This window comes from Oryctolagus cuniculus, chromosome 17 (genome assembly GCF_051225735.1).
Source record: "Oryctolagus cuniculus isolate XC-2025 breed Fujian yellow rabbit chromosome 17, ASM5122573v1, whole genome shotgun sequence".
NCBI classification, from domain to species: Eukaryota; Metazoa; Chordata; class Mammalia; order Lagomorpha; family Leporidae; genus Oryctolagus; species Oryctolagus cuniculus.
Genome location: NC_142883.1, coordinates 16,840,349 through 16,855,747, shown reverse-complemented (window position 1 = coordinate 16,855,747; position 15,399 = coordinate 16,840,349). Strand labels below are relative to the sequence as shown.

The window sequence follows — 15,399 nt, the reverse complement described above, 5'->3', positions numbered from 1 at the left end:
GACCACGATGTAAATGACTCACGTAGAAACTTTAGAAGGAGGCACACTTGGGTTCCAGCTCATGGCTAATTATTTGAGTGGTTTTGTCAGGCTGTTCCGTCACTTCTCGCCTCCATTTCTGCCTGGGTAAAATGGCAGTAATAATAGCGATCTGCTGGCCGGCGCCGTGGCTCACTTGGCTAATCTTCCGCCTACGGCGCCAGCACCCCGAGTTCTAATCCTGGTCGGGGCGCCGGATTCTCTCCCGGTTGCTCCTCTTCCAGTCCAGCTGTCTGCTGTAGCCCAGGAGGGCAGTGGAGGGTGCCCAAGTGCTTGGGCCCTGCACCTGGCTTCGTTTCAGCGCAGTCCTGGCCATTAGGGGAGTGAACCAATGGAAGGAAGACCTTTCTCTCTGTTTCTCTGTGTCAAATAAAAACAAAACAAAACAAAAAAAATAGAGATCTGCCTTCTAGAATTGTGGTGCAGATTTAATGAGATTCGATATGAATAGTGCTTAATAGTGCCCAGTAGGCACCACACACATGCTCTCACACTCTCCAGGGTACAAAATGAATTAGTTATCTAGTAAAAACCAGTCCTCAGTTTCTGCCACACCTCTCTGCTTCTCATTCAGGTTCCCCTAGGCACATGCTAAGTGCATAGTATTCATTGCATGAATGACTGTTGGGGGTGGGGTGGAAGATCTAGGCACCTGAGATCTGTGGAGTTCCTGGGATGCCTGCTCTGGCATATGGAAGCCTTGGCCCTGAGGGTGGGGAGGGTGTAGGACCGTGTGGGCTGCTGGACCAGCTGCCGCCTCAGGGCCCCATGCCTGGGAGTTGAGCCTCCGGGCAGAGCGCGGTGCCCAAAGTGGCTCTCAGCTTAAAGGCTCTTGGCTTGAAAGGAATGTGCAGTGGGCTGCCTCTGCTCAGGAGGGTCTAAAAAAAGCCTCAGCCTCTGCTGGGCTCTGCGTGAGGGTTATCAGCTGCTCGGGTCAGCTCATCTCTCTGGCTGCACTGGCAGTTTTGAGAGGGTCTGTTTGGCCCCTGTGGGTGTCTGCCGATTGGCGGGAGGGCGTCAGCCTGTCCCAGAGGTGGAGGCCGGGAGGAATGAGGAGGGAAGGGGGGTGTAGCCCCCAACCTGGTGACAATGCACAGTTGTCAGCTGTGCCCTGCTGGTGTTTCTTCCTTTTATAGTCAGCAGCAGTTGTCTTGCTTGCACCCAGCCCCTCTGTGGGGGCTCCTGAGCAGGATAAAAGGGGAGGGAGGCGGCCCTGTCTCCCATCTCATCCGCCAGGCGCCGCGTCGCGGGCTTCTTTCCCAGGTCCCATCTCCACCAGTGATCCTGCGACAGCATGCCTCCCAAGAAGCCTGAGCCCAAGAAGGAGGCAGCCAAGTCAGCCCCAGCGACAGCTCCTGCTGCAGCCCCTGCCTCAGCTCCTGAGCCCCCCAGAGATCTTGCCTTTGACCCCAAGAGTGTAAAGGTGAGTGAGGCTCGGCTCCAGGGATGGTGGTGGGGGTGAGGCTGAGCATCCTGTTTGCCCTGGAGGGCGGGAGTTTGAGTGCCTGGGGCTGGGGATGAAGACCCTGGCATCCACGCCCTGGATCCCTGTCCCAGGCAACCGAGCAGGTACTGGGGCTGATGAGGGGTAGCTCGGGGCATGGGCCTTTTCCCTCAATAGTAGCTCGGTGCCCTGTTTGGGAGGCCCTGCTCTGCCATCCAGGTTTGCCTAGCAGAGCTGCAAATGGTGGGAGATTAAATTAACCAAGGCCTCACCCTTTTGGAAGGTGGAGGCTGTGGTAGCAGAGAAAGGAGGCTGCGCTTTGTCTTGGAGGAGTGTGCAGACGCTCCCTGATGGCTGCCAACGGGCAGGGTGCAGGTTCCCCAGGTGCAGGGGCCTGGCAAGGTCTCTGTTTACCAGCGCTCTCACAGTGGGAGCGGGCGGCTAGGAAGGGAGGCATAGGCAAGGTGAGGGGGCACCCGGGTCCCTCTTCTCCTCCTCCCTGCACAGGTGGGTCCCTCCCGTGATCTCTGAAGGATGCAGAGGACTGGCCTGGCCCAGCCCAGGCTGAGAGCTTCCTCTAGCCTGGTCTCTTTTGCCTCCTGAGCTCCATCCTCTGTCCCGCCTGGCTCCCCTTCCACCAGAGCATTCCTCCCCCTGGATCTGCTCTGGGCGCTGCCCGCTGTCAGGCCCAGCTGCTGAAGGAATGGAACGGGAGGGCGTGGGCCGCAGAGGAAGGGGTCCGAGGCCCCTGCAGAGAAGCAGTTTTAAGTGCTGGCACCAGAATGGAAGTGGCCAGGTGTTTACTATTAATAACGGGCTGGGAGTGGTGGGCCCCGCGGGAGCTGAACTCAAGCGTGGGCTGGGGGTGGTGAGGAATCTGGTCAGAATAAGGGCGTGTGTGGTGCAGGCAGAGAAACTCAAGCCCAGAGCTCTGTGTGGCCCTCCCTGGCCCTCTCAGGATTCGCGCCCACACCCCTAGCAGGGATGCCTCACGTTTACTGTGCTAGGGACTTGGGGCTGAGCCCTGGCAGTCCCCACCAAGGGCAGGAGTTAAGCAGAACTGGCCTGGCCAGGAGATGGAGTCAGCTGCCTCATTCCTGAGGTTGGGTATGGCTCACTCTGGGGAAACTGAGGCTATGGTAAGTCTGTGAAAGTGCCTGAAGACTTTCTAGAACATTCATCTCTCGCTCTCTGGGCGGAGCCTGGCGCACAAAGCTGCTCTGTTTGCCTCCAGTTCCCTTGCCGCCCTTCTGTCTGCCCTGTTCTGCTGGAGGACCATACATGCCTGTAGCATGCTGCCACGCCTGGCCCCTGGCATCGACCCAGTTACGGGCTCCTGATGTGGGACAGGCGCTCCCGTCTTGACCCGTAACACTTCTCTGTCCACCCACCTCTAGTTTCTCGCCCCAGTGGTAATCTCCTCTTCCATGTCTGCATCTGCCAGATGGAAGTGGTATCTTTTGTGAGAGCCGTTTTCCTTATTATTATACGTCTTAGCTCCTGACCACCTTTGGCAAAAGCATCCCTTCCTGGGCACAGTTAGTTTCCTTCCCAGTCTGACCACACCTGCAACCCCAGGGTCCCTCCCTAGCAGAGGGCAGCTTGGAGAGGAGACGGGACGCGTGTGGTCCAAGCAGCAGCCAGCGGACAGGGGATGCCATGGGTGGGGTGAATCAGGACAATGAGGGAACAGAGGAGCGCAGGATCCCAAATTAAAGTGCTGGCTCATGCTTGGTCATCAGCATCATCTTCAGAGCCTGCCTCTTCCCTTTTGTGTACTCAGTGTTGAATTATTTTGTATTATGGAAGAAATCCAAAATCTATGCCTTCATTCAACACTTACTTGTTGAGTGCCTTTTACATGACAAGCATTTCAGTGACAAAAATCTCTGCCCGCTGGGGACCCTGGTTTCCAGGAGACCAAGCGCACACCGTGGCAGGACTAGAAAAGGAATCTGAAGTGTGGCAGGCCAGGCAGATTACCCCGGCTGTCCCAGAGTGCCTAAGAGGGACATGGGCTGAGGAGGGGCCAAGGTGGAATGGGATGAGAGAAGGCTTCAGTGAGAGAAGTGGACCTAAAGTCAGCATCAAGTGGAAGAAGAGAGTCCACGGGTGGGGAGTGTTGGGCGCCCAAAGCGCGGGGAAATATAGCCTGTGTGGGAGAGGAATGTGGCCTGGGGACAGGCTGCAGGGTGAGGGTGATTTTGGCTGGCAAGATGAGAGCTTTATCTCTGACCCTTCGAGTTTCAATAGGGCTTCAATGTAGGTCCTCAAGTTACCTAGAATAGTTCTCTCTCTTCATCTTACCCAGAGCCATCCATTAACGAACGAGTGGTGTGAGAGAGCTGGGGCAGGGGCATTGCTGTATAGCTGTCAGCTGGGATCTGTTCCTCAGGGACTCCTTCCACCCTCATCAGTGGCCCGCTGGAGGTTTGGCTTCCCACGGAAGGCCTTCAGCAGTGTCCCCCTCACCCGTCTCTTCTCTCCCCACAGATAGACTTCACCGCCGACCAGATCGAGGGTGAGTATGGCTAACACTGCTGCCCCTTGGAGTACTTCCCAGAGAAGGAGGAGGAAGAGGGCGAGAAGCAGGTGTTCTCCACGTAGGAATAATCATTCCCATCCTCATTACAGCAAACCCACACGGAGTTCTTACTGTGTGTTGGGCGTCGTCCTAAACACTTCACATAAATTAGCTTGTTTAATTTACGAGCAACTATTACCACTTCCATCTGATAGGTGACTAAACAGACACGCTGAGATGGGGCCAGCTGCCCAGGCTCACACAGCAGTCGGTGGTGGAGCCAGGACACAGACTCAGACAACGGGACTCCAGATCTGTGTTCTCCACCACTGTGCCAGGCTGCTGACGTAACAGAGGCTCCGCAAATCTGAGTGCCCTTTCTTCCCTTCAGCCTGAAAGTCTCCCCAGGGTATTTGGAAGCCCCTATTTCTGGAAGGCCTGCCTTGGGGTTCCGGCTTTCCCGTCCCGGTCGTGAGGTCTGCCTAGGTGCTCACCCAGTAGGCAGGGCCAGCAGCAGGGACCAGTGGCTGCCCTGGTCTGCCCGTGATGGCCATCAGCAGCTCTTCTCCATCTGCGATGGGACGACTGAGGATCTCTCAGATGTGTGTGGTGTACTGTTAAGTGCAACTTCAGGACACGCCTTGAGATCTCCCACTCTCCCCTAATGCTGCCCTTCAGCTACTCTTTGGTAGGCGTCTGGCATTTGGGCATGGACTATTTCATCATGTGATAGCTACGTGTCCCCAGGTGTAAAGCAGGGGTCATGGTCATTGCAGCGCATCCCTCTGTCCTGCAAATGCCACCTGAATATATAATCTCAGAGCTTGGGAGGGACCTTGAAAGAGCACTTGGTTCAATGCCTTCATTCTAAGCATGCACACTGTTTCTAAAGTGAAACGGGTGAGTGCACGTGACTTAACAAACAAAACAGCCAAACGTAAAATCCTTAAAAGTGAACAGTGAAATGTAGAAGTGCTATTATCAGGCTGATCCATCGTCCAAGGACAGCCATTGCTAACAAGTCTTCATGGACCCATGTATAGGGACATCAAGGAGTTTATACATACACCATATGTATGAAGCTCACACAAATCAAGCCATGTGATAATACTGTTTTGTACTTTTTATTAAATATATGTATTTGGACTTGGTAATACATAACATTTAGTAATCATATCTGTATATATTTTCATAATTAACACAAAGAGTTCCACCTTATTCTTTTAAACAATCATATAGATCCTCCCACATGGTTGGAGCGTTTTTATTTAATCAAGACTCTATTGGTGGACCTTCAGTTGTTTCCTGTTGAAGGATGTCAACATGCTTTCCCCAGGTGCCCTTCCTAGCAGTGGGTCCAAGGATATGTGAATTTTTTTTAAAAAGATTTATTTTATTTATTTGAAAGACAGAGTTACAGAGAGAGGTAGAGACAGAGAGAAAGGTCTTCTATCTGCTGGTTCACTCCCCAGATGGCCGCAACAGCCGGAGCTGCACTGATCCAAAGCCAGGAGCTTCTTCCAGGTCTCCCACATGGATGCAGGGGCCCAAGGACTTGGGCCACCTTCTACTGCTTTCCCAGGCCAGAGCAGGGAGCTGGATCGGAAGAGGAGCAGCCGGAACTAGAACCAGGGCCCATATGGGATGCTGGCACTTCAGACCAGGGCTTTAACCCACTGCGCCACAGTGCTGCCCGATATGTGAATTTTAAATTGTAATACTGGGGCCAGCGTTGTGGTGTAGTGGGCACAACCACCGCCTGCAACATCTGCATCCCATGGGGGTGCTGGTCCTTGTCCAGCTGCTCCACTTCTGATCCAGCTCTCTGCTATGGCCTGGGAAAGCAGTAGAAGATGACCCAAGTCCTTGGGCCCCTGCACCCACATGGGAGACCGAAAGAAGCTCCTGGATCCTGGCTTTGGATCAGCCCAATGCTGGCCATCTGGGTAGTGAACCAGCTAGTGGAAGATCTCTGTGTCTTTCCCTCCAACTTTCAAATAAATAAATAAATCTTTAAAAAATAAAAATAAACAAAATGGGGGGAAAAGGATCAGGCATTTAGTCTAATAGTTAAGACACCAGCATCCCATGCTGGAGTACCCGAGTTTGAGACCCTTTTCTGGTTCAGGAATCTGGTCTCCTGCTGGTGTGGATCCTGGTGGGCAGTGGCGATGGTTTAAGTAGTTGGCTCCTTGCCACCTACATGGGAGACTTGAATTGAGCTCTTGGCTCCCCAGCTTTGGCACTTGGAGAATGTTGGCATTTGGGGAGTGAACCAGCAGGAGTTCTGTCTCTGTCTTAACAGTAATAATGATGATAATAATAATAATGATAATAGCTATTGCCAAGTTACCCTCCAAAAATGTTATACCAGTTTACTTGCAAATAGAGCATGAAAACTGGCACATGCAGTTTGAACCTAGTGAATTGAATATAGCTGTTTTATAATGCTCTGTGGTTATTTAATTTCAGTTGATCATTTTAGGAGTGCTATGAAATTCTTAATTTTAATGCATTTAGTTAAATATATACTTATGTAAATATGCAAACATAATGGTACCAGTGAGGACTGGAAAAGCAAGTAATGATTAAAAAAAACTTTTTTTTGGTTAAAATTTTTTATTTCCTAAATGAGAATCCTAGTCAAAGCCAGTTGGCACAGCTGGCGGCCGCTTATCTTCCTGAAGATTTTTGGGAGTTGCGAAGCCCTCATCCCTCTGACCTTGAAGACATTTTTCCTTATGGTGGATTAGACTTGCTTCTTCTTTAATTGTACCCCTGCTGTTCCTTCCTCTGCTCTTTGGTGAAGCTGATGATGGTTTTTCGAGTTGTGGTGGAAAGAACGTTATTTGAGATATGTTATTTGGCCTAAATATATTTGCCCTAAATCCACCTGTATAACTTTGGGCAAGTCACTTCTTTAAATCTCACTTTTCTTATCTGCAAAATGAGGTTCTTTTTAGTTCAGACATTTTGAGTTCTACCCAGCACCCTCGGGACACTTCAAGCTGTCTGGAGATGGTTGCCTAGTCTCTGCTTAGCTTTCTAGCCTCTGGGTGATGTGGCCCCAGGTTCTGTTATGTGTTTTGACCCCCTCAAAGGAACTAGCTTTTTTTATTTATTTAAGATTTATTTATTTATTTATTTGAAAGTTAAGAGTTACACACACAGGGAGAGAAGGAGAGCAGAGAAAGAGAGATCTTCCATCTGCTGGTTCACTCTCCAGTTGGCTACAACGGCTGGAGCTGCGCCGATCTGAAGCCAGGAGCCAGGAGCTTCTTCTGGGTCTCCCACTTGGGTGCAGAGGCCCAAGGACTTGGGCCATCTTCTACTGCTTTCTCAGGCCATAGCAGAGAGCTGGATGGGAAGTGGAGCAGCCAGGTCTCGAACTGGCTCCCATGTGGGATGGCAACACTGCAGGTGACAGTTTTACCCATTACACCACAGCACTGGTCCCAGGAACTAGTTTTTTTTTTTTTTTTTTTTTTTTTTTTAATGTTTATTTGAAAGTCGGAGTTACACAGAAAGAAGGAGAGGCAGAGAGAGAGAGAGAGACAGGTCTTCCTTCTGCTGGTTCACTCCCCAGATGGCTGCAATGGCCGGAGCTGCACTGATCCGAAGCCAGGAGCCAGGAGCTTCCTCCGGGTCTCCTATGTGGGTGCAGGGGCCCAAGGACTTGGGCCATCTTCTACTGCTATCCCAGGCCATAGCAGAGAGCTGGATTGGAAGTGGAGCAGCTGGGTCTCGAATCGGCGCCCATATGGGATGCCAGGCCAGGGCGTTAACCTGCTGCGCTACAGCGCAGGCCCCCAGGAACTAGCTTTTAACCCTGATTTCCTGCTCTGGTTCCTGTCCAGATTTTCATATGCTTCTCAAAGGGGGTCACATCCTGGGACTCGCTGCTCGTGTGGGCAGAGAATTGAGAACAAGTTTCCTTGGGCTCAGGAACACCACCTCTGACACCTCCAGATCACCTGGGGCTAACTAGTCCTAAACTTCAACGCTCCTTTTCTTTCATATTTAAAAAATTTTAAATTTATTTTTGTTTTATTTGAAAAGCAGAGAGAGAGAGTGCGAGCGAGTGAGAGTGCAAGAGTGACAAAAAGAAAAAAATGAGAGGAACAGACACAGAGAGGTCTTTAATCCATTGGTTCACTCCCCAATGCTTGTAACAGCCAGGGCTGGGCCAGGCCAAAGCCAGGAGCCCAAAACTCAAGCCAGATCTTCCACATGGGTTACAGGGATCCAAGTACTTGAGCCATCACTTGCTTCCCTCCAGGGTATGCATTAACTGGAAGCTGAGTAGCTAGGACTCAAACCAGGCACTCTTCTATGGGGTACGGGTGTCCTAAGAGGTGATTTAGCTGCCGGGCCAAACACTTAGCCCAAATGTTCAGTTTTCAGGTGCATCCCACACTTCCCAGCAGGCTGAGAAACAGATTGGCACATGAGTCGATGCAACAAGCAAACTTCTTCTCCCAACCTCCCCCCTCCCCGGAATTTTGTTGGTTTTCTTAATAGTTGGTCAGAAGTGACATCTGCGTTGGTTTATTTATGAGGATTTTATGAGGTGAGGCAGCTAGGCGATGGGGTGCAGTTGCCTCCTCCGAGCCCGGGGCAGGCTTCCTTCCATCTCCTCCCGTCCCAGCCTCCTGTTGAGCATCACTTCGAGGAGACACCTTTACCAGTCATCTGATCTCGCTTTTCTGAACAGAGTGGAAGACTGAAAGGTCTAAATTCAGATTCAGCTAACACACGTGTGTTTACTGAGCGCTGAACTTGTGGCGGATTTAAAAAGTGTGAATTATTTTTGAAGTTAAAAATTAAATGCTTATAACAAGACTGTCGGATGGATATTATTTCCTTCTTGCAAAGGATACAACCAAGGTCTGGTGAGGCTCAGTGACTTGGCCCTGGTCACATGGTTGAGTGACAGAACTGGGGTTAAAGTCAGTAAGAGAGTACTCACGGCAGTGTTCGACCATTTACTGTGTGCTGTAGAAATTATGTTGACTTTTACTTACATGATTGTATTCCATACGTAATGTGCTTAACCACATTACTGCATTAATCTGGATACAAATGAAAGACCCTGTGAGGGAGGACCTTACGGAAGAGAAGAGATTTATAGAGGTTAAATATTTACTTGCCCAAGGTCACATAGCTAATACGCAGTGGAAATGGAATTTGAAGTCATTCAGTCATGTGAAAGGTGTGAAGTTTTATGTCGTATAAAGTCCTGTGGCGTTTAATAAGGAGTTGCGAGTTGAGGTCTGGATCTACTGAGCTACATGGAATGATTTGTAAATCATTCTGATGCTGCCTCGCAGGTGTTAAGAATTTCTCTCAAGTGCTGAGAGCAGCTTTTCTCCTACGTGGTTCACACATTTCTTGGGTTTATGTGGTTAATCTGCTTAGCTCTGCTTTGTGGGCAGCAGAAGGTAGCTCCGGTGCCGCTCCTGGTCCACATGATCCCCACTGATGAACTGGTGCGCAGGGCCGAGCAGCATCTGAATCTGGCCTTGTCCCTTGGCTGCCTGCCCTGGTCCGCGTGGGGAGTCCACTCTGCAGCCCTGAGCTGGTGGCAGATGTAGGAAATGTGGCAGTCAGCTCCCTTACCACGTGCTGCACACCGCACTTGGCGTGCTTGGTGACGCGGCTGCCGCCTACCCCAGGGGGCGCTGTGTCCCCGCATAGAGTTAGGAAGTTGAGAACCCACAGAGCTTAGCAGTTTGTCCGAGGCTGCAGGCAGGCCCATGGCAGAGCTAGGGTCTGCCTTGCCACGGTGTCACCTCGTCTGGCCTGGGAGTCCTCTTTCCGCCTGGAACAGGCAGCGATGATCATGGTCGACTTTCCAACAGGTCTTGTCACAGTCCCAACTGCCTCACATACTGCCACTTCCTTTGATGCTCCCAGGACCGGGGAGGGGTGGGGCGGAGCTGTTACTCCCTTTATATGACAAGGAAACAGACCCAGCCACCCAAGCCTGCTTCCCAAGGTGGAGCCGAGATGAGTCCCCAGGAATCCTCACTCCTGTGCCGGTGCTGTTGGCTTCTCTGGCCTTTTCCACAGTGAGGAACCTCACCTAAAGTAGGAGGCTGGGGGTGGGGGGTGGTAGAAAGGGTGGAAGAAGGTGAAACACTTGAATTATGTGGCAACCGCTGATGGGAGAGATGGCAGCCCAGCGCTGGGCTGTGTGGGCATCAGACTGCCACTTCCCTTGTCAGAAGCTGGTTCCCGGGAGAGCCTGGGCCAATGGCTGCAGTGCTTCGACAAGCACAGTGACCTGCGGCTGAGCTGGGGTGGGGGCTGATCGGCCCAGCGACTGCCTTCACTCGGGGCCAGGGGCTGCAGCGGGGTCTTCTCTCTGCAGAGTTCAAAGAGGCCTTTTCTCTGTTTGACCGGACCCCGACTGGCGAGATGAAGATCACCTACGGGCAGTGCGGGGACGTGCTGCGGGCCCTGGGCCAGAACCCCACCAACACCGAGGTGCTGCGTGTCCTGGGCAAGCCCAAGCCTGAAGGTCAGTGCAGCTTGCAGGAATGGCCTCTCCCGCCTTAGCCCCACAGCCCCCCGGCCCCTCAATTTGTCCCCCCAGCAGCCTCAATCTTTCTTCCCCCTTCAGCACCAGCCTCCCCTCTCCAGGTCAGCCCAGTTCTGTTGTGAGATTTATCTAGAAGCCCCGACACTTCAAGAAGAAGAGTGTGGTCTGGGCTATGCTGTTTCCCTGCTGAGACTGGGAGCTCCCAGAAGTGAACCCCTGTGGTTTCATTGTCTTCCTCTGGCTGCCCTGACCAGGGTGCTGGGCACACAGCTGGCTGCCTGGGAACCTGTAGCCAATGCCCGTCCCCACTCCCAACCCAGCAGTCCTTGGTCGAGGCGTCAGTCACAGCGCTGTGTCCTGTGACCCTCGTGAGTTGTGTCACAGATCATTTGTTTCTGACAGTGGTGAGGGCAATGACCTTGGCAAGTTATTTACTAGAGGCTCGAGTAGATTCAAGGTTAGTCCTCTGATGATGCCTCTCTCTCACCTGCCCTGAAACCGGTAGGCTTCGGTGGCCCCAGCAGGACTTCTTGGAAGTCAGAAGATAATCTAGGCCACTTCTGTTTTGGAGGGGTTCTGGGAGGCTATGAAAGAAACGCCAATGTTGGTAGTATTTAAAGGTGGCCTACAGTTATTTAACTAAAGCTTGTGCCACACTGCAGCATGGGAGAAAGGTGTTATTTGCAAGAGAACTGCAAACTGATAAAAATGATTGAGAGTCGCTCCAGGCAGCAGGCTCCAGAAGTGGATCCAATGCCGTCACGCAAACAGTTCTCTCGTCAACCCTGTCAGTTTGCTTCCGTGACTGCGTCTGTCCCACGTCAAAAGTCCGAGTCGTGCGTCAGGCTCGGGCTGCGGGGCCCTCTGGGTCTCTCAAACTCTGCTGCCGCCGGCTGCCCTCAGCCCCTCGGCCAAGGGGGAGCTGTAATTCCTTTTTCTGCCTACTCTACTCCTTTCGCCGAGAACAGAGCGAGAGGAGAGGTCTCCAAGGCCTCTCCAGGGGCAGCTCTGGGGCCTGCAGGGTCACAGAGCAGCTGTGGCCAAGCCCTGGCTACCGGCCGGCCTTGGCCTCTGCTCCCGAGCACCTGCTCACGCTGCTTTCTCTGACTGTCCCCGGCTCTCCTGAAGACATGAATGCCAAGACGCTGGACTTCGAGACGTTCCTGCCCATCCTGCAGCACATCTCCCGCAACAAGGAGCAGGGCACCTACGAGGACTTTGTGGAGGGGCTGCGGGTCTTCGACAAGGAGAGCAACGGCACGGTCATGGGCGCTGAGCTCCGCCACGTGCTGGCCACCCTGGGTAGGCCAGCCGGCTCGGACGAAACCTGCATAGGGGAGGCGAGGGGCCAAGGGCTCGGATTTTGGTGGTGGTGGTGGTAGGGGGGCTATATCCATGGGTCCCTGCATCCCGGGTCCACGTCCTGGTCCAGGTGCCATCTCCCTGGGCTCTGTACGAACAACCTCCCAGCTGCATTTTCCCCGCAGGTACCAGGGTTCAGGAGAGAAGAGGAGAGGAGAGGAGAGGGGAGGGGAGGGGAGGGGAGGGGAAGGGAAGGGAAGGGAGAGGAGGGGAGAGGGGAGAGGGGGGAGGGGAAGGGAAGGGAGAGGAGGGGAAGGGAAGGGAGAGGAGGGGAGAGTGGAGGGGAGGGGAGAGGAGGGGAGGGGGAGAGAGGAGGGAAGGGGAGGGGAGGGGAGAGGAGAGGGGAGGGGAAGGGAAGGGAAGGGAGAGGAGGGGAGAGGGGAGAGAGGAGGGAAGGGGAGAGGGGAGGGGGAGGGAAGAGGAGAGGAGAGGGGAGGAGAGCAGGCTGGCAGAGCAGAGGTTGCTGCCAGGCCTGAGTGGTGGGACTTGGGGGTGTTGTCCTGTCTATGTCCCAATCGCTGGAGCCCTGTGGCTCTCAGGCAGAGGGGGAGGCTTCAGGGACCAGGCAGGGCCTCAAGACTCTTGGCGTCGCCCTCCAAAGCCTGTGCATATGTTTGGTAAAAGCCTGGGTGGGTCCAGGGCGTCTTGGTCCTTCAGACCCAGGGGCACTCGACTGTTGCCTGGCCCCTCTTTGTCAGCTGTCATTAAGAGCCCCACCTCCTGATCTCCACCCCAGGAGAGAAGATGACTGAGGCTGAAGTGGAGCAGGTGTTAGCTGGCCACGAGGACGCCAACGGCTGCATCAACTATGAAGGTATCAGGCCTTGTCTTGCTCCCCAGGGCACCCAAGGGTGGGAGGGCAGGCGCAGCTTGAGCTGGGCTGGTTCAGGAGCAGGATGCAGGCATCGGGTGGACTTTGGGGGGCCCCATCCTGGGAGTAAACATCCTCATGTGATAGAAGTAGGATGGGTTTTGGAGAGAGCTCTGTGAGACGTTGGTGGTGTGACCTTGACCATGTCACCACCTCCTCTGAGCCTCAGTCTTCTCATCTGAGCAGTGGGGGTGATGCTGGGTCCTTTCTCAAGGATGTGGGCACTGGCAGGGACACTGCAGCTCCTTTGACCTGTGTTGAGGATCAGCAGGAAGGGAGGACACAGCAGAGGTCAGATCTCTTCCTGTCTCCTCCGTCTCCTACAATCCCCCAAGGAAGAGAAAGAATTCCAAGTGGCAGGCAGGCCCGATGCGTGGGGCAGCGGGCATGGCCTAAGGGCCGGGGAGGGGCTGAGCCGCCGGCTGTCCTTTTCTTTCTCAGCGTTCGTGAAGCACATCATGTCTGGGTGAAGCGCATTCCTCCTGGTGAGTTCAGCCTCTCTCTCCCGGTCCCTTCCGGGGCCTCTCGGGGCACGGGAACACCACCACCTGCCCTTGGAGGGGAGGGGGCTTCCGCCCAGCCCCTCTGCGCTTGGTTCCTGTCTCCTGCCTCCTGCTCCTCCCCTCCCTGGCCTTGTCACCCCATCTGGGCCCTGATCAGTCCCATCTCCCTGCTCCCTGACTTCCGGGGCCTCTCAGGTCTGGGCCTCCTGTCCAAGCCCATGGGGGTGAGGGTGCCGGATCCCATAGGAAGAGGGGAGCCGGGCCTGGGCCCTGGGCCCTTGTCCTCCTCCCCCCTTCCCCGGGTGCCCCTTTGCTCAGGCTGGCCACACAGGGACTGGAGTCTGTGGTAAGGCAGTGCTTCCTTTCAGGTGCCTGGCTGACAGCCTCAGCCACGCCAGGGTGAGTTGGCGAGAGGCCCAGAACGAGAGCCTGGACTTATGCCTGCACCACGGCCCTGAGGCCCTCAGCCCCGCAGCCCTCCCTGTGAATAAACAGCTCCACCAAGGCTGGGCCCAGCCCCTGACTCTGCTCCGTCTCTGAGCTGTGTTTTTTTTTTTTGTGTGTGTGTGTGTGTTTTAACTAATTAATGAATTGAGCTGTTCTTTGAGGTTTGTCCAGATTGTAGTGTGTGCGTGTGTGTGTGTGTGTGTGTGTGTGGGAGAGAGAGAGAGTGCGGATGTCACCTGAGGCCTCCCGTGTGCACCGAGAAGTGAGTCTGTCTGGGAGACAACGGCGGCAGCCATGGCTCTGAGATACTGGGGTCAGACCCAGGAGTGAGGGCTCTAGAAGCGTCTGCGTGGGAGGAACTGGAGTTCCCAGACTCCCTCTGCCCCAAGTCACTGCCAGGGGCTGATCCAGGAAGTCCCCCAGGGGTCCTTAAACACACAGACCCTCAGCCGATGCCGCCTGCAGCACATCCCCACGGTTGTGCGCCAGCCTCTGGGATGTCGCCACCTTCTCCAGCCCCTGGCGGTCAGGGTGCCACTGACACAGTCAGTGTCTGTGCGCTTGGCTCTCCTAGACAAGTGAGCCCTTTAGCGTCTGTGTTACTGCACTCAGCACAGCGTCCTCAAGCGTTGCCCATCTTGTGGGGAGCATCAGAATCTCCTTTCTCTCTCAAGGCTGACCAAATTCCCGCTGTAGGGAGAGCCCGTGCTTTGGTTTGGGCCCTTGCTTCTTCATGTGGGCCTTTTGGGCGCCTCCTCCTCTGAGCACACAGCCCCTGGTGCCTGAGTCAGCCCTGCATGTTCTGGAAGTGTCACTGGCTCCAGACCCAGCACCCCAGCTCAGGGCCTCGGAGCGGGGCAGGGTCAGATCACGGCCTTCCCCTGGAAGGGCAGGGAGTGGGGAAAGGAGGGTGGGAAGACCAGTGACTAGGAAGGAGGAGAAAGGTGGTGGTGTGAAGTGAAAGACCACATGTAGGAGTGGACGCACTTGCCCTGCCGCTCAGGGACCCCATCACCCCAGTGTGTGTGGGGGGTCCTGCACCTGCGAAAACTCCCCGAGGTGGAGGAGACACTTCTCATGGTCTCTTTGCTGCCCTGACTGTTGGAGTATCCGGCCACAGAACTTTGTGGAACATCTATGAGTTTAGTTCTGGCCAGAGCTGCCTGCCTGTCACAGGGCGCTAAGAACCCGAAGCCCAGAGTTGCCCTTCTCAGAACTGGTAGTCTGGCTGGGGCAGTGAGACAGGGGCCCACGTACACAGCTTTTCTTTTTTGAGGAGAGCTCCTAGCTTTGAGAGTGAGCTGGTTCAATCAGAAAAGCAGACGCCCGGGGCTGGCTCTGTGGCACAGCGGGTTAAGCCACCACCTATGACGCTGGCATCCCATATGGAGCGCCAGTTTGAGTCCCGGCTACTCCACTTCTGGAGCACCTGGGAGAGCAACAGTGGCTGGTCCAAATGCTTGGGTCCCCTGCACCCACAAGGGAGACCTGGAGGAAGCTCCTGGCTTCAGCCTGCCCAGCGCTGGCCAGTGTGGCCATCTGGGGAATGAAGCAGTGGGTGGAAGATCTTTCCCTCCTGTAACTCTGACTCAAATAAATAAATAAACTTTGAAAGAAGAAAGGCAGGCAGGCAGGCAGGGCCCTTGACAGAGCTGGGAGGGGAGG

At 54.3% G+C, this 15,399-nt stretch overlaps 1 protein-coding gene across 10 annotated transcripts in view; it reads left to right on the top strand.

Annotated features, from left to right (window-relative positions):
* Nucleotides 1-13,815, top strand: part of MYL4 (myosin light chain 4) — a 28,758-nt gene extending 14,943 nt beyond the window's left edge. For 3 of the 10 annotated variants that reach the window (XM_002719462.6, XM_051825078.3, XM_070060556.2), the window contains 7 exons: nucleotides 1,303-1,462; nucleotides 3,977-4,004; nucleotides 10,381-10,530; nucleotides 11,680-11,853; nucleotides 12,650-12,727; nucleotides 13,226-13,269; nucleotides 13,656-13,815. In XM_002719462.6, coding sequence (XP_002719508.1) covers nucleotides 1,334-1,462; nucleotides 3,977-4,004; nucleotides 10,381-10,530; nucleotides 11,680-11,853; nucleotides 12,650-12,727; nucleotides 13,226-13,254 — 588 coding nt within the window. In that variant the 5' untranslated portion in view covers nucleotides 1,303-1,333 and the 3' untranslated portion in view covers nucleotides 13,255-13,269; nucleotides 13,656-13,815. Of the gene's footprint in view, nucleotides 1-794; nucleotides 1,028-1,302; nucleotides 1,463-1,520; nucleotides 1,609-3,976; nucleotides 4,005-9,714; nucleotides 9,869-9,948; nucleotides 10,098-10,380; nucleotides 10,531-11,679; nucleotides 11,854-12,649; nucleotides 12,728-13,225; nucleotides 13,270-13,655 lie in introns of those variants that run through there. The other 7 variants (XM_070060555.2, XM_089316864.1, XM_089316865.1 and 4 more) reach the window with 7 other exon arrangements.
* The last annotated feature ends 1,584 nt before the right edge of the window (nucleotides 13,816-15,399 follow it).